Below are 25599 nucleotides of genomic sequence, written 5' to 3' on the forward strand. Positions count from 1 at the left end.
AAAATGTTTGGTTGAGTCAATCTCATATGTAAATGTTATCCAACGTTAGCATGTCTTCTCGGAAATTGGCAAGCTCATCCCTGACATCACTGAGTCGTTTTCTTCCTGCACACCTCGAACAAATCATAACACCACACACGGCCTTATCCAATCGTTTTCTGCCACATCATATTCAGCATGACTCAAAATGTATACGCTATTCGACACCGACAGCTGATTGGTTACCGATCCCCTCGTGTTGCGTGTTCCTCCTGAGTAGACCCTTCCTCATCTCCGCCGTTGAAACGTGCAGAAGATGTCATCGCACGGCCGAGATCGATCATGGGCCATCGTATTGCGCTATGGCGTGCGACTTACCCCACGTGAGAAATGCTTTGTTCCCATTACGTTCTGTAGGCGAACCTTTCGCTAACCAGTACCGTCTACGTGGCTTAGGATTTGATCCAGTAACTCAATGCCACGTAAGAACTGTAGCTTTATTAATTCTTTTTCGAGGTGGACAGTACCATCGTCCGGTGGCCCGATAAGTATCGCCGGGCGCCCGCATTTGAGGCGCGTTCTCAGGCTCTCTCGTTCTTGCTTCTCTTTGTTGATTGCTCTCGATCGCGTCTACGGCTCGACCTTCAATCCGGTCGGCGGAAGCCCCAGAAGTGAAGTCGGAGGACTCTTCTCCTCCTCTTCTCGATCCGATGGCGGGTGTTCGGGTGACGATGGAGATTGGGAGTGATGGGGTGGCGGTCATCACCATCTGCAACCCTCCCGTTAACGCTTTGGCCCCCTCGAGTAGATCCCCGTCCTTTCTCTCTTGCTTTTCGTTTCTTGAGTTTTACCTGTTGATTTTCGTCAAAATTTCAAGGTTGGCAAGTCTTGAGGATTTACATGTTCTCGATCTGGTGAGGTAAAGAATTTAACTGCTTGTATACTGGAATTTTTTTTTTCATCTTGGTTGGGTTCTTGTAGTTATTGCTGGGTTGAAGGAGAAGTACACGGAAGCGATGAATAGGAGTGACGTCAAAGCAATAGTGTTAACCGGTGAGGCTCTAATTTCTTTTTTCATTTCAAATTTTGTTTTTTGCGTTATGCATATGAAAAGTTCGTTGCAGATACAATCGGTGCCGTGTTAATTCGTTGAATATGCTTTTGGGTTTTGCATGATCACGTTCTCTTTGTTACCGGTTGGGTTATTTTCTTCAATAAATACATTAAGTAGCTAGTAGGATGGCAAAATAGTTATGGAACTTGTAACCTTGAAGCGTTAGGGGCTTAGATAATACTCCGATCACAAGGCATGTAGGGAGGTGAGCAACCCCTTGACAATCATATTATCCTCCTTGTTGCATATGATTACTGTCCAAATCTTGCGAAATCCCAGTTTATCATCAGCAGAGTACCCAGGTTGATCAAACATATTTTCTGTGTCAATCTTAATCTTGTGATGGTGCCTGATATCACTACTTGATAGTGGTTTCTCTAATTGTGTGCTTTCTCACCAAGTTGGATTTGCAGTTTGATGTTGGCCGATCAGCATCTTTCATGTGTTAAATTTTTGCCAGATCACACGAAAGGTTTCTTATAAATACTATATCTGGTGTCAGAAATACTAGTTGGAGACGTGATTTGTGAACTCTGCATATTAAAAGATATAATTAAAAAAAAAAATCTGTCCTCATTCCGTGAATTTATGCCTTCAATCACCAGAAAATTTGGTTTAAGGAATTTCATGACCTGTCTTGTGAAGGAATGGAAAGAATATATTATGTATTTTGTTATTTGGTCAGTTTACTGATTGTTTCATAGATTTAAAATGAAGAGGCAGATGAACTTCATGGGTCTCAAAAAATTAACGAGCTATATCATCACTGTAGCTCTAGATTTTGTTCATTTCCAGCCAAGTTTAAGTTGGATTTTTCTGATAAGTATGACATTTGATACTCTGTGTGCCTGCAATATTGGTGTATTTATAGGCATTGTTAGTCCTTGGGCCTTATAGAGTATTACAATATGCTCTTACATAATTTTCTTCCCTTTGTATGTGGATCTGATGCTGTATCCGATTCCTTTTCTGACAGGTGATGGTGGCAAGTTCTCTGGTGGTTTTGATATCAATGTTTTTACTGAAATTCATAAAACAGGTGTTGATGAATAAAGGACATGAAACTAGTTATTTGTCTTTGTTGGACAATCTATCTGATAACAAAACAGTGTTTTGACTAGTAAAACTGTGACTTGTAGGAAATCTATCGCTTCTACCAGATGTATCCGTCGAACTTGTGGTCAATACCATTGAAGGTTTGTTACTTCTACCGCTATTTATTTGTTTAGAATTTTGCATACTTTGTTTGTTAGAACTTAGAAAAAATTCTGAAGCACTCAGATCAGACATTTGTCTACAGTTGATGATTAGCTACTTTAAGGGCTTGCACTTTGATATTTTATTGGTTTTACAGATGCTCCAAAGCCTTCTGTTGCAGCTATCCAAGGTCTTGCACTTGGTGGTGGTCTGGAGATAGCAATGGTTTGTGCTTTTTTTTATGGATTTAAAGTTTAATTATCTTGTCTTTCTAATGATCATCATATCTCTATCATTAAATGCTGTGTGTTAAATTTATTCAGGGTTGCCATGCACGAGTTTCTACGCCGGAAGCTCAACTTGGATTGCCAGAACTTAGCCTTGGGGTCATTCCTGGATTTGGAGGTAACAGATTTATGTCTTCCTCAAATTTTCTTGTGTTTTATTTGTATATTCTACTTCTCATGGTCTCACTAGTTTTTTGTTGCTTAAAAGGCACACAACGTCTTCCAAGGCTTGTGGGATTGCCAAAAGCTCTGGATATGATGCTGGTGAGTTGATGGATTTTCATGAAATATGATAATGTGGTTATTCAATGTGTGCAACTTAACCTTGATTTTGTTAGTGAAAACTTAGTATGTTTCACTATAGCTTTTTCCAATCCAATTTCTTTTGGTGATCTTAACTCTGTCCAATCCAACTTGTTTTGGTTAACTTGGTAAACATATAAAATACTGTCAATAAATGAGCCTGAGATTGATGCAAGAAAATAGTTTTTAGTCCTCTTATAGTGCAAATTCTCGAGGAGGCTCTATGATCGGTTTACTTTTAGCTCATATTAGCACTATTGAATTTTGAAAATAAATAACTCACTACATTGGATTATGGATGAGTTTTAACTTGATCCATAAAGTTGACCAGCAGTAGTATTTGCGATGAAGTAAAATTTGTGCGCTGGGTTTAAATTTTACGAGTAATAGGTGAGTTGAACCAAGATGAGGTGATACTGGTACTGGTACTATTTAAAATCTGAAAATAAAGTCACCAAATTGAATTTCTTGATTTAAGCTCGAGATACTGGGTTTAACTTTTACAAGAACTAGGTGGGTTGAACGAAGAAGAGGTGTTAATCTTTAGTTTTGCATTGACCTCATAACTCTGCTGTCTAGATTTGCATCTCTACTTTTTATGAGAATCATAGCATGGATGAGTTTAACTTTGGTTTTTGGAGTTCTCATGATGTTAGCTGCAAGCCAATCTACACATAAATCTAAAGGAACTAGCGCCTATTAAGCTTAAAGGATTGGGCCCATATAATTTTGGCCATTCTGATTTCTTATGCTGAGCAGATTAGACTAAACTAGAATTTCTCTCACTGACACTTTTATTAGATAGCTATTTATTTCTTCTTCATCCATTTGTTGGAGTGTGGCTGCTTTATGTATTTTTCACCATAACTATTAGTGCTGCTTTTCTTTTGTTACTTAGCAACTAGAAGGATGTTAGAATCTATTTTTCTTGCCTTCAAGCGTGCCCTTCTTTTTAACTAAGGGATGGCGTTTGAGGCCAAGTTCATATTTTTAAGATTTTGGGAGAAAACCGGAGGCCAAAATTGACAGATGTAAGAGATTAAAGAAAATGGGAAATGGTTGAAAAAATAGTAAATATTCAGCAACTATTGATGCTTAAATGATGTTATATCTGTTAAAGAAATGTTTGGATGTAGTAAATACTGTCATTTAAATTTATGATTTATCAATTTGGAATGGTCTTTGTAAATATACGAAAGAAAATTTGAAAGGTGCATTACTTGTGTATTCTATGTCTATAGTTTAGTTATTTACGTTTTCTATGTTAGTATTAACAGTTTGTTAAATTGGGCCTCCTGCACAAGAAACTGTCTTGTGCTCCTTTGACTAGATAATGGGTGAAGTCATTGCTATCTTTAAAAAATACTTGTATGCCATCATGAACCCCTTTCACAAAGGTAAACACCATGTGGCTTAACTATATTTGATGTTATATCTGTAAACTCATAGATCTTGGTTGCTCTGTTTTTGACAACCATGATTTTATGAGTTGTGATATTATATGATTTTTCAAATGTAATTTTTCTGAAATTGTTGAACTTTATATTATAAGCATTTCATAATAATTGTATTAAATTTTAGGTTACTTGTCATAGCTAGCTGAGAGCTAATTGTTGACATTCTAATGCAGCAATCAAAATCAATCATCGCTAAGGAAGGCGAAAAATATGGCCTTATTGATGCTATTGTTTCACCTGAGGATTTGCTTAAAATATCCCGATGCTGGGCTTTGGATATTGCTGAACGGCGTAAACCATGGATTAGTTCTCTTCGTCGGACTGATCGACTTGGTTCTCTTTCTGAAGCTCATGAAATTTTAAAGGCTGCTAGGCAACAGGTTAACAGGATTGCTCCAAATATGCCTCAGCACAAGGAATGCCTTGATTCAGTTGAGGAGGGTGTAAATTTTGGAGGATATGCTGGGGTGCTGAAGGTATGCATGTGATATTTTTGGGATAATCATTATACTATATATGGCTACTAAACACTATGCTGAGTCTGGTGCAAGAAACTTGATCGCTGGTTGCCAGTCTGTTGTCACTAAAACTTAAAACCTATTATGTTGTTTGTATTTCCTGTAGATCTTACCTAGAAACCTGAGAACAGTGCAGAATTTGGTGCCTTTATCTCCTTTTTCTTCTCTATTGCTTCTTAAGTCTGGGGATATGGAAAGTATTTTCCTCCAAAAATTGTGAAAAATCCATTCCCTCTTTCCAGCAATGTGGCCACAGAGGATCTATGGACCTCCAACAGTCCCTCAGCCTCTGGGATAATTGTTGATAGGTTCCCTATTCTCTAGGTTCTCTGATGCAAGAAAAATTTGAATGCCAATGCTTTTCAAATGATGATGAAACGCCCCCTCATCATCTATTTTTCTTAGAATATATTTTCTATAATGATCAGAAACACCAGTCTGATGTAATGCCAGAGAGCCCTATTTTGTATTCTTTACATGCCAGGAAATGCTCATTGGCACATGATGTGAGCAAATTGTCCACTCTCTATGTGGAATAGTTTACAGCAGAACCACAATGCTTGAAAAATGTGTTTGGGGGATGGGAGCTAGTTTAGGAAATCTCCATTAATTTTATCTTGCACAGTGACCAATCGTATCCACTGATGAGGCTGATGGGCATAAATTTTGTCCTATATTTTGCAATAATGATGTTCAGACATTGGAAGCTGCTTAATTGATTAGAACCTAGCATTTATTAGTCATTTTTAAGGTTTTTTTAGGTTTCGGTTAACTTAAACAAAATGACAATCTTTGTATTAACATGAAAAAACTCCAGTAACTTATGTTGTTGCTAAAACATGTTTTCCTTGTTTGAAGGGAAAAAAGGTTCTACCAATTATCACAAGATAATCAAACAGAGATGTCATCTTTCTTGAATTTGTCTATTTGATGTTCAATTTATGCTTAAAATATTGTTTCTAAGGTCAATATCTTAACTTCAGGAAGCAAAAGTTTTTAAGGAGTTGGTGCTTTCAAGTACTTCAAGAGGCCTTGTTCATGTCTTTTTTGCTCAACGGGCAACTTCAAAGGTAATTCTACTACATGTTCTGAATATTCTGTCTCTTATTTTGATATTTCTGCTTGTGAGTTAGGGATATGTTGCCTCTTTGAAATGAATAAGCTTCCTTGCTTCATGTTTTTTACTTGAGTCTCAGATTTCAAAGAAAAACCTGAATGCTTTTAGACAAATTTCATCCTGAATGAGGTGTATGTTTATCCTTCCTGATGCTTCTGCATTTACTTTATGCAGTAGAAGATTAGACAGCTTGAGCAGGACTTTAACATTATTACCTTATCTCCTTAGAGAGCCACCTTCTGATGTCTTGTTAAATTGTAACTGACTGCACGAATGAATATACTTCTTTCCTGGAAATTTTTTTCTGAATGTTTTCGCTATAATTTAAACACTGGGATTTTCTCTTCACATTCGTTGGTCGTCTGGAGTTAGGACAGTTTTAAAGTCTTGGATGACTTTTAGTTTACAGTATGGATGTATACTTAAATGTTGTACTAGTTGTGATGTTGTGTTTTATTAACATGAGTACGTTAAGGAGATCCAAATAGCAGAGTACTTCACATTCTACATCAATTTAACTTTTTCCCATTTTCTTATGCAACTTTGTTTAATTCTGTAGCTGCATATATTCTTGGTTGAACTCTAGCATGTATCTGAAGTTCAACTTAATTTTTTTATTATTCTTAATCTTTCTTATTTAACTGTCTTGTGCAGGTACATAGTGTTACTGATGTTGGGCTTAGACCAAGGAAAATCAATAGAGTTGCTGTAATTGGTGGTGGTTTGATGGGTTCTGGAATAGCTACTGCCCTGATCTTAAGTAATACGCCTGTCATCCTCAAGGAAATTGATTCCAACCTTTTGCAGAAGGGACTGAAAATGATACGGGGTAAGCATTTAAAATGATTAGTCTTTCTTCTTAACTCCTGACTTTTTTTTTTCTTTTTTCTCTAAATATGGGGGAATCTGCTAATAATTATATAATCACATAATTAATCCATTTATATTTTTTTGTTAGGAATCACTTAGTGATTATGTTTTACTACATGATGCAAATATTTTTTGTCTTCTGAGGTAAAATACAGATTTTTGTTACATGATTCTAAGAAAATTGTTCTTTCACTTCTTGTGACAGCTAATCTTGAAGGCCTTGTGAAGAAAGGATCGTTGACTCAGGACAAGATGAACAAGGCATTGTCACTTCTTAAGGGTGTATTGGATTACTCAGAGTTCAAGCATGTTGATATGGTTATAGAGGCGAGTCTCTAACTCCTAAACATATTTTTGGCTAGTATACTGTAAATTAAATTGTAATTTTATTTGAGTAATTTTAAAGCTTTTGGTTTACTTCAGTGAGAAGAATGTACCTCGATGCAAGATGAATAACTGATTGTTAAGGATTTAGAACTTTGTAGACGCTTTTCTGTTTATAAATCAAGTTAACCTCTACTTGTAAGATTTTAGACTAAGTACTTGATCAATACTGAAAAAAGAAAAGTTGAGTTATCTGTTACAACTTACAAGGTTTAAAATATCGTACCGTACCGCCATTTCGTCATTCGCTTAGTACGGTACGATACTGTATATCGAGTGGTATACCGTTCGATATTATATATAAAAGATAAAAAAGGTAACGTCACGTCGCCTCGGGGTGACGTCGTCGAGGCGACGCGATGTCGCCTTTATATATATATATATATATATATACATATCTATATATATATATATACATATCTATATATTCGCCTTTTTCGGCAACGCGACGTCGCTTAAAAAAAAAAGAAATATATGTATGTATATATATATATATATGTATATATGTATATATATATATGTATATATGTATATATATATACCGGACAGGCCGTGTACCGATCAACTGACAGACCGGTACGTACCACTCGGTACGAGCGGTATTATTCAGAACTGTATGCCTTGATTTGTTGCAGATGGATCCTGGACTTTTGTCTGAGATTTGCTGCAATTACTTGTTTTAGATTGTACAATTAACTTTTGGCCACAAAATAAAATAAGAAAAAATAAAGAAAGCAAGAAACTGCAGTGGTGCGCAATCCTTAGTCATCCTAGTGTTTCTGACAGGTATACTGTAATTATTTTTGTTCAAACATCAGGCAACACCTTTCCTTCCACTTATACACAACATTGCAATCTCTCTTATAAGTAGCATGCGACTCCTCTATCTTGTGTTCATTTTGATTTTCCTAGGAGTCCTGCTTTCTAGTTCTGTCTGCCTATTGTTACCTCAAAGAACAAAAAATCTTGCCATTTGAATTTTCACTGTTACCTGGTATCCTCTCCAATTCCTCCTTATTTGCTACTAATGTCATTTTCCTAATGTTTTCCTGCTCTCTTTTCCCCCTTATAACTGCATATGGCACTGCTGGAAACCTTACGAATGTTGTTACATTAGCAACCTTATGATGCTTAGGATATGCATTTCTGAATGTGAATGGCTTCATAATCCTTATTCAAAATATTTTGTTGTTGAATTAATTAATTTAGATGTAGATTACCATGGATTGTAGTGCTTTTTGTTAATTTTAAATAAACTTCCAGAATTTGAAAAGAATACAGATGAATATTAGGTATCCTTACCACACTCCTTATATTTCAAAAACTAGCTCAACACCTACTAGTTCATTATAGGCTTTTCCCATGAGACACAAAGACTAGGGGAATACTGTGTGACTTTTCAGGGAGAAGAACATATACTTTGAACTGAGACTGAAGTGAATCAATCAGAACTAAAATTGATTTGGTCATGATGGATCCAAGTACATCTTGCATAGACTTGGTCCCTTTAAATGAAAAAATATTTCAAATACATTTGAGATTAAGTGATTGAATTTCGAGATGAATCCAAGTAGGGTTTTTAATTTCAAATAATACCACCAGGTACGGGCAGTACGTACCGTTCGATAGCATATCGATACACAGACCGCCCGCTACCGGGCGAAACGCTCAATAACGCCCCGTATCGGACGATACGGGAGTATATTGGGCGGTAATAGTCAAAATTTCAACCATTACCGCCCGGCACAACTCGATAACGATTGATTTCGATCGTTACCACTCGACACAGCTTGGTAACGATCGAAATCGATCGTTACCGATATGTGACAATACTCCAATGGTCAAAATGACCGTTGGAGCCCCTTCTCATGGGTTTTTAAACTCATCTTCTCCCCTATTTCACTCTCACACTCTCTTAAACTATCGCAAACTCATTTTCTCACATTTTCACTCTCCTAAACTATACAAAGCAACGATTTAAGAATTGAATCAAGGCTAATTTGGGAAGAATAAGAGGAAGAACTTTTTAATCAAGAGGTATGCATTTTACACATAGACCGAGGAGCAATATTTTACATATGCCACCCAAGATTCAGATCATGGAATTCGATAAGGTACTTGTCAAGTTTATGCATGGAAGGGGAAGGGGAAGAAGAAGAGGAAGGCTGTGGATGAATTTGAGCAGATGCAACATAGCCTATATGATGTAGACACAGAACGAAGCTCATCGTATTCACAGCCGTCGTATTATAGAGAATCATGCGGCCAACAGTAGTACGGTGAGAATTGGTCATACTTCTTCAAGCAACAATATTATACAAAGCAGCATATCAGTAACGAAAATAGAAGCTCTAACATTCACCAATATATGCCTCAGGAGCCGCCTCAGACAAATGTGATTCATGACAATCAACCTACGATTATCACCACATTGATGCACTAATGCATATAGTGTATCAATACTCTATGTCGTGAGATCAATTTCATGATTAGGTCCAACAAACATATCATATTGATTTGTAGATGTATAGGATCGAGGATCCCGATCCACCACCCGTGGAGACTCGTCGTTGGTTTTGGTGATAGAATCAACAATCATGTATATCTACATATATGATTATTTAATTCATTTGAATTTTAAAGTTTATATTGTAACAAAATAATCTAACAATTCAAATGATTTTTCTGTAAATATTTTAATATTTACGAAAGGACAATCCGTAACGGATCGAAATACGAACCTTGCACAAGGCTATTCCTCAAAGTTCGAAAAAGATATGTGATACTATTCTTACCTAATTTACATTGATTTTGCTAAACTTATACTATTACTATATTTATTTTTGACTTAAAAAATCTATCCCAACTTTTTTTTTAGGTATTTTTTGAGGATTTTACACCTAAATTAGGTGTACCGCTTGGTACGTCCTAGCATATCGCTTGGTATACAGTATCGAACCATACCGAGCGAAGCTCGAAACTTCGGTATGGTACGAAATTTCAATCCTTGGATCCAAGTACATCATGCATAGACTTGGTCATGCCTTTTATAGCAGTCTGAAGTTTTTCGGTGCTGTTGCAGTCTTGTAATTCTGATATAGGATCAGTCAGTTTGGGCCTAGATCAGTTAGTTTGAAAAATGATGCTTTGCAGATATCTTGGCCTAGTTCAGCTAATGTTAGGGATCACTTAAGTCTGTTTCTTTAGATGTTGATACATTTAAGCTAGAATTTTCTAACCAACCAGTGTTTTTATTCTTTTGTTAGTGCAGTTAAAAAAATTACATCTTCAGAAACTTTGATTATTTTATTTTCTTATATGAGTTTCTTTTTTAGGATTGCTATAACAATTTTTCTTGTTTTTCTAGGCTGTTATTGAAAAGGTTTCACTGAAACAGTCAATATTTGCTGATCTTGAAAAAGCTTGTCCTCCACATTGCATTTTGGCAAGCAACACATCCACTATTGATCTTAATATTGTTGGTGAGAAGACTCGTTCGCAAGACCGAATCATTGGGGCTCATTTTTTCAGGTCTGTGACAAATATTCCTGCATTAATATGAGGAAAATTATCACTGGGGCTCATTAATATGTACATAATAGAGAGGATGGTTAAGGGCATTGTTATTCAAAACAAATATGCGAAAATTATCAATGAAAAACATAAGAGGAACAATGCTGAACATTTTTTAGAAATAATAATTTGTAAATTTATTTTACCTTTTTTGTTATGCGTTGAAGGGTAATTTTACTAAGGCATTTATAGTTTATTTATGTTTATGCTATTGTTGGAACTGTGGGGAAGTAGTAGGTTCCAATATCAACTCCAACAGCTTTTGTTGCCAGATGCACCCAAGCAAGGTTTAAATATTTGGACCAGTACCAGCATCTGAACTTGGCAGGACCAATGTCCTTGTTGGATGGATTACTGATACTGGCTTTACAGACATTTAATAGTATATGTTTTTTGTATATCATTGATAAATTGTGTTACTGTTGCACGTTTACCTGGTTGAACGTACATTTACCTGATAAATTGTGTTACTGTTGCACATCAAGATAGGCAAGTATTAGGAGACACTAGCTACTGTTGTTAGACGTGATACATGAACGTCCATTTAATACAGTCAAATGTAATGTTCAATGAAATTTCAACTAAATTAGCAAACATAAGGGAATGATGCTTTTATGCATTAATGTGTTATTTTGGTTGAAAGCCTTGAGAATATTATTTAGTTTGGCATTAAGGTCTGTTTGGTTGCAAGAAAAACGGTGAAAACTTTTTTGTAAGATTTTTTTTTTCATGATAAGTTTAAATCGTATGTAAAGGAAATTTATTGCCAGTGAAAGCATATTTGTTTATATGGGCTATTGTGGGGCTGTATGCATATACATGCCACCATTTGGAGTCAAAAACTACTGTTAAGATATATTATATGTGAATAAATGACAAATAACATAAAATTCTTTGCAAATATGTGTAAACACATACGCGTGCACACACACACACACACACACTATATATATATATATATATATATAGTGTCTGTGTTTCTTAGCATTGCCAATCTGCATAAGATTCATATTCATGATCATGGTTTGTCTTCTCCATTTAATATTTACTTGGATCGCCTTCTAATATTTACTATATCTTGCTACATTTCACACGATTGAAAATTTTATATTGTTTTCTTATCATGTTATATATTGTGCAGTCCTGCTCATGTGATGCCTCTGCTAGAAATTGTCCGGACAGACAAGACATCTCCACAAGTAATCCTTGATCTCATGACCATTGGGAAGGCAATAAGAAAGGTTCCTGTTGTGGTGGGCAACTGCACGGGCTTTGCAGTTAACCGAACATTCTTCCCTTATACCCAAGGGGCACAATTGTTAGTCCATCTAGGTGTGGATGTGTTCAGAATTGATAGGGTTGTTAGCAGTTTTGGCATGCCAATGGGCCCTTTTCAGTAAGCTTATTTCTCCATACTGCTATAAACTATTTTTTAAACTTGAAATTCAATGAATTACCATAATTCATAAATAGTGATGGTAAGGGATCCATACTTGGTTCTTTTGTGAGGTTGGTTTCTTTATTTATTATCCAGATTGTGCTAGCGGTAAGGTCTTCTCCTTTTGTAACTGTCATAGAAATTCAATCACAAGTGTATATATATATATATATATATATATATATATATATATATATATCTGCACATCTAGCTGCACATACACACATATATTTGTATCCATGTTTTTATAATTGCTGTGTATGAGTTTATATATGAAATTATCTTATCTTCATTGGCAGTTACAATACCTACTGCAGCGTACAGTTTTGACCGTTCCAACACAACATATAGCAACTGTAGAAAGTGATAGGTTAACAGAAATAAGTGTAGAAGTGTTGCCTACTAATTGCATCTCTATTTACATCGTAGACTTCAGACATGTTATTTTCTTATACAGTCACCACTTGCCAGCTTTTCAAGAATTTGTACCTATAGAACTGAGGGTTTCTTGTCAGCTTGGATTGGATTGTGTACTTACCTATAGAACTTTGTAACCTCTCATCTTACTTGGTTGTCATGGGTTTGATAGTGAGTTTGAGTGTTAGAAAATTGGCTTAAGGAGATAACAAAATGGAGAAAAGATAAATCACCATTCTTTTCATTAACAATTTATAAGATAATCGATACACAGACTCTAAAGAAGCTTCCATATACAGAGCATTAGACTCAAAACTTTATAAGGCTTCCTAAAAGTAAACAAAAATTTACAATCATGTTTAGCACATTCATGTCTTGTCCGATCACAATGGAGATGTATCTTACTATCCTTGCTTCCTTTATCTTTGGTTGGACTGGCCTTTGATCTTCTTTTCATGCCTACTATTCCAAAGTTTTGATCCTAGGAGGATACTTGGAAGAGAACAAAATTTATTTATCTTCTTCTATCTGTCGCATTCTTTTTAATTTATGTGACTTGTTCTCCCAAAGCATCTGATCATTCCTGGCTCTAGAGAGTGTTGTATTTCTTCTTAAAATTGTATCACCTGACTTCAAATCTGAACAAAGGTCAATATCAACTATAACAGGACTCTTTTAACAGCACTTTAAACTCTATTAATCTCAAATCACAACACAATTATTTTTAAATCGATTAAAATATTCTAAGCTCCTAATGAATAATGCAGCTAAACTAAATTCTAATCTACCTAAAGTAATTTTTAAATAATAATCTCGAATCGATGGAATAAGACCTATCAGTCATTAACTGTAGAAATACCCCATTTAAGAGCATCCTAGACATAAAATCAAGTTGAACTAACATAAGACTCACCTGTATTCACTGAACTCATCATGCACCAAGTTGAAACTAATATTTGCAAAGAGCTACATCAGGTAGCAGTGTATTTAACATCTTGATAGACCATACAAACTTCTCTACTGTGGTTTGGGATGTTTAGTATTTCAAGAATTTCACAGTTATTACAAGAATTCCAGTAGGATATCCAGTTCTTATAAAAGAACATTAAGTGGTGTTTTTTTAAGTTTACAACTTTCCACTAATTTGAGTTGTTGTCATGCCATTTGAGCAGACTTCAAGATGTGGCCGGATACGGGGTGGCTTTGGCAGTGAAGGATATATATGATTCTGCCTTCCGAGGTCGAACATTTCAGTCACAACTGGTTGAGTTGATGGTAAAAAGTGGCAGAAATGGTATCAATCAGTCTCATTCACATTATTTCATTTGATAATGTCATTGCTTTGGCATTTCATTGAGCCTTTTTGCTGACAGGCAAGAATAATGGAAAGGGATACTACATATATGAAAAGGGACAGAAGCCAAAGCCTGATCCTAGCGTCCAAGCCATCATAGAGGAATCTAGAAGGCATGCCAATGTTATGCCTGGTGGAAAGGTACACACTAAAATAAGCCCTCATCTATCTTTTATATGAGTTTTTCCCAAGAATTTGTCATATATATATATATATATATATATATATATATATATACAAATCAAATGGATCTGCAATTCAGAGCATTCATGTTTATATACCATGTAGAGTGTAACGGGTTTGAGGCCTCGACTTGTTATACTAGAATTCTGTATAAGTTTTCATATTCCAAATTGACGTGAATTGAACAATTGTATGCATGAGAATATAACGTGTATTCCGAAGAAGCTAAGAATCGAGGTAGATAGCAGGGTATGCAATCCAAATATGATATCGAATTGGATTGAAGAATTAGTCAAGATGGATACTGAAGTGGCCTTGATGGTAACAAGGGCAGTTTACAAAGTAACCAAAACAGATTTGTGATACGGATTGCAAATCCACTTTTTCTTACACATGGTAGATTTATGTATGGGTATTTATGTGGTTGTGTATGTCATCCATGTAGGTGGTATACTGGTAAGTCTTGGTGGCTATGCTCAACATGAATATTTAGGTGGATACATAAGAATTAATTTTGATTGTTCTCTTTGTAGCCTATTACTATCAATGATCAAGAAGTTCTGGAGATGATATTCTTTCCAGTGGTGAACGAGGCTTGCAGGGTCATGGATGAAGGTGTTGTAATTCGAGCTTCAGACCTTGATATTTCATCCGTTCTTGGTATGGGTTTTCCCAGATACAGGTGAGTACGTTTAAATGTAGTTACATGCTCCAGCCATGCTTATATATGTATTTGCACTGATTTGCACACAATGATCCATGCCTATATTGTAGATGCATATTTTGTAATACTTGAGCTTTTGCAAACTTTTCCTAAAACAATATAAATCAATATGCCATCATGTACTGCATTCTTAAATCGGTGTTGTACTTGTAAATAAGAAAAGTGGAACCCAAAAACATGAAATTACTCTTATACGTAGGCTATTTTTATGTAGGATTAACATTATATGCTTCTATTAACATGATAATATTGGTTTGTTTTGATGGTTCTTCTAATTTGATTTGCACACAGTTACTTAAAGTTTATACCGTGAATTAACGTCCTGATTATTTGGTTTTTATTTGAAGGGGTGGAATTATATTTTGGGCTGACACTATTGGGTCTGGTTACATATATGCGAAGCTCAACAAATGGGCTAATTCATATGGTAACTTCTTCAAACCCTCAGCATACCTGGAAGAAAGAGCCACCAAAGGACTTCCATTGGTAAGAAACTAAACCATCTTAAATACATATTTGCATGGGTTACATATTTTTGTGCTGAATCCTGAAGAATAATTCTCTTAATATATATTTTTTATATAAGTATGCTCACCCCATTTGCAAAATGCCAAGAAGAATTAAAAACGCAAGTCATCATTTTTTAATGGTCATCTGAATTTGGATATTATGTGATTTATCGGGAGGCATTCATCTTGTTCTTATTCCAGCTCTCACCTAATTCTTGGATATCATTTTTTGTCCTTTTGTCTGCAGAGCATGGTAAATGTGTCGGGGTCACAACAGTCGAGGTCTCGTATGTGATCCTCTTTGCGTACCAACCATTCGTTTCGCATCAAAATGTTGCAGTTAGCCAAAGTGCAGCAAATAAGATATTGTTGACTTGTTTTAGTTTAATAATACTGTTTAAATATTTTGTTTATCGAATCTGGAAAATTTTCATGCTATTTCACCAGTTTCTTGATGTCATGTTGACCTGCACCGGTATTCTCCGTCGTAGCCGGGTCAAAGGGGTTTGCAAGGATGAATGTGCACCCATGAATTGCGAAGAAAATGTTGATGTTTCTACAGCTATGACACGTTCGTTAGGAAATCAAAAGAATCGCCCGACACTTGCCATCCAATCATGTATCTGCTCCTGCACCCCCGGCGTGATTGGTCTCCGACACGAATTGCCTGTCTTGCTATTGTTCGCAACCAGAGATATGTGGACCGTTAACGAGGCAAAATGTAATCAGAATAAAAGAAAAACCAAAATCATGTGAATGTCAATTGGGTCGCGTTAGTGAAGACCAAATCTCCTCTTGAATCGGACTTCTGATACGAGTCATATTATGTCGTTCAGCTATAGCGGCGAGAGAAAGGGGGGTTGGGTGAGACCAAACGAGGAGAGCGAACGAATCATCCCGAGGCGGCCCCGCTCATAGTCCTTGGTGAGTTACCAATCTTGACTTACCCAAAGCATATCAATTTTCATCTTGAAGTTACTATCCCTATTTATTTCATCATCAGACAAATCTTATAATGGCAAATTTATTTCATATTCTATTCTATTATTTTATTTTTTTGAAACTCGAATCTGAAATCCATAGCGAAGAGCATGACTAATCAATGTAGTCTATGTTATCTTATTCAGGTGCAAAATACGTGTTGACACCGGTAAGTAATACAATCAAAATATGAGATTCTTGATAGCAACGATACATTGATGATGCATATAAATTATACTAAAGGAGCAATATCTATCTATGAGTCTAATTACCTCATGTAATAAGATACTGCCAAGCATAGTAGCTACAAGACAGCTTAAGATTAACAGACGATCACCGTACATACGTATTTCACATGTATTCTCTCTAAGTTACTGCGTCAGAAATGCTAGTCTCGTAATAAAGTCACAGGTATGCAGCATGAACACCAATTCCTTCTTACGAGATGAATTCTTTTTCTATGACTTTTCTTTTTTTGCTTCTGCTCCTTGGACCACTCTTACTAAGCCTAATTCACATTACAAGTTCTGTTTCTCGAGCTTCTCCAACTCATTACAGGGGACTTAAATTTCTCGAACCTTTTCTCCATCTAACCAATCTAATAATAATGTACCTGTCAATTGACAACCCTCCGAAGAACTTGTTTCATTTAGAATCACACTTGTATTCTCTTCTCTTTGCTTATTGCTCACTTCAGTGAAATGATCTGTCATTTCGAGATCACTCTCCTTCCACTCATTTCCAAGCAAATGGAAACCCTAAACCTTTCGGCTTTCCACTAACCTCACCTTTGATTGACATCTACAACTTCGAAGCATGTAAACATAAAGATCACCGAACCCCCAGTTTATCACAATTTCTTCAAACATTTGCTACTTTAGTTACCAGAGATCATCACTGATTACCCATCACAAGATTTGCTACATTCAGACCAGTACATGCCTTCTTTTTGCTCCATTGCTCCTCCTCCATGGCACTGCCTTTTTATCATGCCTAATCTAGGTTTTCCCTTCGCCTCTGTTTCTTTTCCCGGGCCATGTAAATGCAATACCCTAGACCTCTCAGCTTTCCTGAATCTCGACTCCAACATCTACGACCCGGAAGCAGGTCAGCCCAACAATCATCGGAACCCTTATTGTTCAGAGTCAAACCCCCTTGATTCTTGAGGTGCAACAAGTCCATCGCCAACCCCAATGGTCGGCGCAAGGCGGACACCGCACCATGGCCAACAACTTTCAAGAAACAGAACAAGACACCTCTCAGCTCTCTTGAACCCGGACTAAGCACGACGATCGCCGAAACCCTACATCTCCACAAGCAAATTCGTTCAAAGAAAGGTGATCGCACCACGATAAAAAAACCCACGAGCCACAGAAGAAAACGTGAGGGGAGGCGGATAATGATTGAGAATTGATTTATAATAGTTATGTATGAAGTTATTATATTCTAGATAGTTATAAGCGCGTAAAAAAAAAATCACTCATATCTATAAGTTATGGCCGTTCATATACCTAACTCAATCACGATGGAATGAGATAATTACTTCTATATTTTATAAATAAGATCATAATTCATGAAGTAAGATATAATATATGCACTTGGGAATATCTTATAAGTGTTCTTGTCTTATCTCTTATTTAAATACTACAACGGTTTTCTTAATTATATTATAGTATTATATCTTTATCGTTTTCTTACTTTTCCATCCCCAACATTTGTGGTATCAGAGTTAAGTTTCAATCTGAACTAGACATTATGGCCTTTAATGATTATTCCATGTCACAACCCCTTATTCCCATCAAATGTTATGAATTTTGGAGTATCTATTCAAGTCTCAAGATCTTTGGGACTTAATAGAGAATGAATACCAGATGAAGAAATCAGGCTGAGGGAGAATAGAAAGAATAACTTAAAGACATTGTTCTTCATTCAACAAGTTGTAAACGAGACAATCTTATCAAGAATTGTAGCAATGACAACCTCAAAGCAAGCTTAGTTGATACTTCAAAATGAATTTCAATACTCAACAAGGGTGATTACAGTAAAACTTCAAACCCTTCGTCGTGAGTTTGAAATTTTGTTTATGAAAAGCAATGAATCGGTGCAATATTTTCTTTCTCGAGTGACTGAAATTATTAGTCAAATGAAATCTTATGGTGAACACCTTCCTGATCATATAATTATTGTAAAAGTTTTGAAAAGTTTAACTCTGAAATTTGATTATGCTGTTCCCGTAATTGAGGAGTCGAAAGATTTATCTATATTTTCATTTGATGAACTGATGAGTTTCTTGTGAGAAGCAAGGTTGAACAAGTTACTTCAGAAAAGTGAAGAAAAAATATTTCGAAGTTAAGGAGAGTCTTTTATTTTAAAAGAAGATAAAAAATCAACAGGAAGAGGATGTGACAGAGGAAATGGAGGAGGAAGAGGACACTTTGATGGACATGATGAACAAAAACAATCAAATTATGATAAAAAAAAATTATAAGAGTGGAATTCATTGTCACTATTATAAAAAGTTTGATCACACGAAGGTAGATTACTAGAAAAGAGAAAAGTAAGTAAGCTATATGGAGGAAAATAAAAAAAATAATAAGTTATTTATGACTCATTCATAAGTTAATAATATCTCAAATGATATTTGGTTTCTAGATAGTGAAAGTTCTAATCATATGTGAGCCATAAAATCAATATTTAGAAATATTGATAAAACTCATAAGTTGAAAGTTAGACTTGGAGATAACAAGCAAATCCAACTAGAAGGGAAAGAAACAATTGAGGTGAAGACAAATCAAGGGAAGGTAAAATACCTTGATAATATTTTCTATGTTCCTAGTTTATCGCATAACTTGTTGAGTATTGGCCAATTGATAGATGATGGATATTCAGTTATATTTGATGATGGTTCATGCACTATTAAAGATAAAAAATCTGGTTTGATTACGGTAAATGTTTGTATGATACAAAATAAGATGTTTCCACTTATATTTCAAATATTGAAAAGCATGCTCTTATCTCAACTCAAAAGAATGAGTTTAATTTATGACATTTAAGATATGAACACCTTAACATTAAGGGTTTAAGATTGTTAAATAAAAAAGAAATGATTTTCAGATTGCCTAAAATTAATACGTTTAATATATGTGAAGAATGCATTTATGACAAACAAAGTAAAAAATTATTTTCTATTGGAAAAGCATCTAATTGTCTTGAATTAATTCATGTTGACTTACGTGGATGTATGAATATAAAATCATTTGGTGGAAGTCAATATTTCCTATTATTTACTGATAATTATAGTCATGAGTTGTGTATATTTTCTAGAATCGAAATATGAAATATTTGATAATTTTTAAAAATTTAAGGCACGTGTAGAAAGGTAAAAAAGTAGATATATAAAGACACTTCAGACAAATAGAGATGGTGAATTTTTATCTAATGAGTTTAATTTTTTTTGTAAAAAAAATAATATTCGTAGAGAATTGATAGCACTATATATACTGTAGCAAAATGGTGTAGCTAAACATAAGAATCGAACTATTATTGAAATGATAAGAAGTTTGCTTAAAGAAAAACACATTCCATATTAGTTTTGGGCAGAAGTAGTTGGAACAGTAATTTATTTGTTGAATATTTCACCAACAAATGATGTTATGAATCAAACTCTATTTAAGACTTGGTATTGGTATAAAACCAAGTGTCAGCTATCTAAGAATTTTTTGTTGTATTGTTTATGCTTTGGTGAATTTATAAAACCATCACAAGTTTGATGAAAAATACATCTTAATTAGTTATTCCTTACAATCCAAAGCCTATCAATTATATAATCATGTTAGTGGCAAAGTTAATATTAACAAAAATATTATGTTTGATGGAAGGGCAAGTTGGAATTGGGAGATCAATAAAGGTGGAACACAAATTCAGATTCTAGTAGAACTAGACACTCCACATAATCAAATGACAGATCCTACTCTAATAAGTTCATTGTTAACCTCACCCAATAGTAGTTCAAATTCTGATTCCTCATATGAAACCCCTCCAAGAAATTTCAGATCACTAATAGAAATTTATGACTCAACATTTGTTTTGTTTATTTTAGATCCTCTAACTTTTGAGGAAGCAGTTGAAAAAGAGGAGTGGCAAAAATCAATGAAGGAGGAAATCAAGTTAATTGAGAAGAATGAAACTTGGGAGCTAAAGGATCTACTGAAAGAAAAGAAAGCTATTAGATTAAAATGGGTGCTTAAAATAAAGTTTAATACAGATGGAAGTATCCAAAAGCATAAGGCTCTGTTTGTAACAAAAGGATATTTATAGCAACAAGGTATTGATTTTGATGATACATTTTCTCCAATTGCTAGATTCGAAACTGTGAGAACTTTCTTGGCTTTAGGTGCTCAATTGAGTTGGGCTGTTTATCAATTTGATGTGAAATCTATATTTTTAAATGGAGATTTACACGAAGAGGTTTTTCTTACTCATCCTTAAGGTTTTTTGGTTAAAGGACATGAAGAAAAGGTGTATAAGCTAAAGAAAGCTCTTTATGAGCTTAAACAAGCTCCAAGGGCATAATATAGTAAAATTGATTATTATTTTCATCAAAATAGATTTAAGAGGAGCTATAATGAACTTACTCTTAGATAAAGAAGGAAGATGAATATAATATTTTAATGATTTGCCTTTATGTTGATGATATTATATATATGGGTTCATCTAACTCTTTTATGACAGAATTAAAAAAATACATGATTAATAAGTTTGAAATGTCAAATCTAGGTCTACTACATTATTTTCTTGGGTTGCAACATCAATAGCAACAACTGTGTTATCGACATCTGAGTAGAATATGTAGCTGCAACATCAATAGCTTGTCAAGTAATATGGCTTAGAAGACTTCTAGAAGATCTTCATCAAGAACAAAAAGAAGCAACGAAAATATTTTGTGACAATAAAGCCACAATTGCAATGACGAAGAATCCAACATTTCATAGAACAACGAAGCATATAGAGATACGCTATCATTTCATCCGGAATCTTGTAGCAAATAGAGTCATAGCAATGAAATACTGTGGAACAGATGAACAAGTTATAGATATCCTCACCAAGTCGCTTTCAGTTCAAAAGCATATTTATTTCATGTCACAAATTGGTGTATGTAACTATGAATCAAGGAGGAGTGTTGAGAATTGATTCATAGTAGTTATTTAGAAAGTTACCATATTCTAGATAGTTATATGCATGTTTTAATAAATGACCCATGATCTAAACGTTATAGGGTAGTTCTTACACCTAACTCAATCATGAGTGACATGATGGAGTGAGGTAGTTATCTCTAGATCCTATAAATAGGACAACAATTCATGAAGCAAGATATAGTGTATACACTTGGGAGTATCTTGTAAGTGTTCTTGTCATACCTCTTATTTAAATACTACAATGGTTTTCTTGATTGAAATAATTTTTTTTTAATTATATCGTAATATTATATCTTTATCGTTTCCTTGATCCTCCATCCCCAATATTATGAATGGTTTTGGGGGCTATGGAACGAGGCGGATCTGGCTCGCGTCGACAACCCAGGAGGGGCATTCTTGAGCTCGGAGCTTTGAACTTCATATTTCGCTCCTCCACATCGAATCAGATCTCGATGGTCATCCTTCGCACATCGCTCCTCGAATGGCTACCCATCGCGAAGAGAAGCGAAGGTGAATAGAGAGAGAGGGAGCTTTTATAGTTAGTAAGTGGCGCCTCCTTATGCAATAGACGATCAGGATCGCTATCTTATTAGAGAGAGTAGATCTCTGCGATTGATTTAAGTAGGGGCTAAGGAATCCCAAATATAATATTCGTCAATTTTAAGTACTAAATTTTGATGGATTTTTTTTCTAATTTAGAAAAAGCAATTTATGCTCTTAATTTTAACATATACAAGTCAAGGTTTGAAATCATTTATATTTTTAATTATTTATACTTCTGCAGTAATTTGTATATATTACACAAAGCTAAAATGAAAGAGAAAATTGAGAATCCTTATTCTACCAAATTCCAAGTAGCCAATCTATATCTTCAGTACGCCTCTGAACACTGAAGGACATTTTTATCCAACATAAACATCAAAGCATGGTAAACAGTAGAAAAAGCTCAAAAGAAATAGCGTTATTTAGACAGTAGCCGCAACAAAGGGGATTCCAACATCATCAAGAAGGTATCACAACCATATTGTATCACCCTGTAACGATGCTAGGCTGATACTTATGCTAGAAATAACAGCAAATTGTGGTGAACCCAAATGCTACCAGAGAGCCATGAGGATCTCATCAGCAGCACCAGATATGGTAAATTCTCCACCTTCTTCAATGTTTGCAACCTTCACCACAAGGTCGTCAGCGAGGAGAGCAAACCTCCTCGATCGAGTTCCCAGTCCTTTATCCGAGAGATCCAGTTCCAAGCAAGAGCCCGAGTGTCGGTGCCAGAGCCATCAAGCTAGGAACCTCGGATGCTTGTTCTCGGTAAACGTCTTCGCCCATGCCTTCATCACCAAGGGATCGTTAACTGCATGAAATTTGCATAGCAACAAGTTTAAGAAAGAGTATAATGGTTTTAGTGAAGCAGAACAATAATGTATCGGTCTTCCAACTCAATTACACAATGTATTTATTATGTCTGTGATGTGAAGAATGCTTAATCTTGTTATACAATATGCATATCAGCCTTCTTCGATAACTTGAATGCTTAACACACAAAATGGTATTCTTTCTCGCAAATGCAATGTGGTGAGGATGGGATTTCATCCTTGGACCAGCTATCAAATAGTTGTAAGCATAAAAACTGTTATAATGTATATATAACGAGAAAACACTTTTATGCAATGATTGAAACCAAATAACATTAGATCAGTTTTACAATACGTATCTTTAGATGTTATATGAAAAAGGAGAACTAATCTGCAAAGAGAACTAGACTCTCATTCCCCTTTCTTCCTATCCTTTCATAGGACCACTTAGATTAATGATTAATGGAGATTGAGAGAGAAATTATAATTTCTCAATTGTGTCCTCTATATTATACGTTATTTAGTCCCTAAAGGTCATGTCTATTTATAAGTGAGAGCAGAGGGTCTATGATAAGTTATTATGAGAGTTCCTCCCATCAAAGACAACTCCTAAAGAATCCTAAGTAAGAAATCACACGAATCTAATCAGGATTGGTGATTATGTAGAATAAAAAAAACTCGCTGAATCAGAGTTCGGATACGTCCAATCGTGATCAACTTTACTTGATATGAAATCTGGGTTCAAGAAAGGGGTTCTGACATGGTTTTAATTTTCTTTTTTTATTACCAGCTCCTTGAGTAGTAGTCATAAAATTATATAAACTTCTTACCTTAATCTCAATTTTTCTTGAATACATATACTAATTAACTCATTCAAGTCTCACTTATTCTTATTTATATTATAATGAATCTTGAATGGGTCTAACTGAGAAGGAAGAGAATTAAGAATGAACTACATGAAGAAAGACTCATCAACATTTATGCATAATGCTTCAAGTTTTATAGTTTTATCATCCATATTGAGGATGTGATATTGAATTCCTTGAGTGCAATCATATTGAGTCATAGTTAATTCTTTCATTAATGTGCTAGCCAATGACTTGTCAACATATTTAAATATCTTTAATAACCTTTAAATATTCCTATGCGCTAGTTCAAATCGATAATTAAGTCTTTATATTATTTACAATCATCATTCTTATGAACATTAAACTAAGTTTATCAGATCTTTCCCAAGCTTTCATTTCATTAACTTATTCCACAATACTTTCATCAATCAAGTTTACGGGCTTTTCAGCAAGCAATGCTAAGTCAAGATCTGTGTGAATTACACATGCTCTAACCATTCTGAATAATTTAATCTAAAGAGTACAGGGATACTAGAAGCATAAGAATATATGGATGGAAGAGCCATTACAAAATATAAAATAAATTAGATGAACTGTTGATATCATCCATACTTCACCTTTGGGTGAAATATTGATATGTCTAGTGTTCACTCAAGATCATTTATAGAGAACTGATATCATCCTTGTGGAATAGAGTTGTCACCTTCAGGTATGCAACCATAAACTGTAAAGATATCCAAAACAATATCATCCTACTCCATCACGTAATTATTTAAAGTAGATTCTCTTTTGGGATTATCTAAATCTCATAATTATATATGTCACTGTGAATATTATTTCCTTATCATTTAGGACTAATTTCTTAATGTAATTTTGTAAGTTATTGGTCTAAGTTACTTTAGTGGCTACAATACTAATACAATAATATGAAATACAGTTTAAAATATCCTATAAATGATAAGACTTTTATTATAATTCATATCCCAAAAGCTTATCATCTCAGGCAACTTTAGCAGCTACAAGTCAAATAAAACTTAGGAAGATGAGCTACAAATAATATTCATCAAATTTTTTAATTTAATTTATGTTAAACAATTCAATAATAGAATAACAACCATAATAATTATTGAATATTAATCAATAAAAGAAAAAAAACTCATATGATACTCATGATAATATGCTTATGAAAGATTGAAAGATAGATGTTATTTCACAATTTCAAAGAAATATCCAAGAACAATTATTGGATTTTATTTACCATATGTAAAATGTAATCAATAAGTCATATGAGAAAACTATAAAAGAAAATCATAATTTATATTTTTAATCTAAAATTAAATTCAATCAAATAATCAAAATATAATCATGATCAAATTCAATCATAATTATTATATTTATTAATTTTATAATTAAGGATATAAATTAAAAATTTTCAATTTCATAAGGGAAAATCTATAATTTTATTGAAAGGATATAAGGTGAAATTATGATATTTCTAAAGGGAAAACTATCAAAATACTAAAAGACATTAATAAAATGCACAAGGGCAAAATTATAATTTGACTGAAAGAAAATCCTAAGATAAAATTATAATTTTATCAAAAACCCTAATATGCTTGTGTCATCGCCTACACGGTTGTTGCTTGTGTGCGGTTGTTGGCTATACGACTAAGGTCGGTGCAGCCCTCACTTATGCACAACTATCCCTCTACACTACCAACCTAGCACGCGACCATCGTTTGAGCGTGGTCATTGCTTGGGCGCGGCTTGTGCCCGCGCGCGATCACCACTTG

General features: G+C 34.6%; 1 protein-coding gene across 1 annotated transcript; it reads left to right on the forward strand.

Annotated features, from left to right (window-relative positions):
* Window positions 1-549: 549 nt before the first annotated feature.
* LOC135617212 (peroxisomal fatty acid beta-oxidation multifunctional protein-like) lies at window positions 550-15862 on the forward strand. Its single transcript, XM_065117218.1, has 18 exons — window positions 550-783; window positions 961-1032; window positions 2070-2132; window positions 2233-2289; window positions 2448-2515; window positions 2614-2695; window positions 2786-2841; window positions 4511-4813; window positions 5839-5925; window positions 6627-6801; window positions 7048-7169; window positions 10594-10757; window positions 11941-12195; window positions 13827-13948; window positions 14028-14149; window positions 14725-14873; window positions 15263-15401; window positions 15672-15862. Exons 1-18 carry the CDS (start codon window positions 690-692, stop codon window positions 15717-15719), a joined length of 2178 nt encoding a protein of 725 aa, XP_064973290.1. The 5' UTR covers window positions 550-689; the 3' UTR covers window positions 15720-15862.
* Window positions 15863-25599: the final 9737 nt, after the last annotated feature.

This window comes from Musa acuminata, chromosome BXJ2-7, assembly GCF_036884655.1.
Source record: "Musa acuminata AAA Group cultivar baxijiao chromosome BXJ2-7, Cavendish_Baxijiao_AAA, whole genome shotgun sequence".
NCBI lineage: Eukaryota > Viridiplantae > Streptophyta > Magnoliopsida > Zingiberales > Musaceae > Musa > Musa acuminata.

Coding starts and splice junctions, on each gene's coding strand:
- LOC135617212 (XM_065117218.1), top strand. CDS start 690: ATGGCGGGTGTTCGGGTGACGATGGAGATTGGGAGTGATGGGGTGGCG. Junction 784..960: donor TAACGCTTTGGCCCCCTCGA/GTAGATCCCCGT, acceptor GGGTTCTTGTAG/TTATTGCTGGGTTGAAGGAG. Junction 2,290..2,447: donor TGTGGTCAATACCATTGAAG/GTTTGTTACTTC, acceptor TTGGTTTTACAG/ATGCTCCAAAGCCTTCTGTT.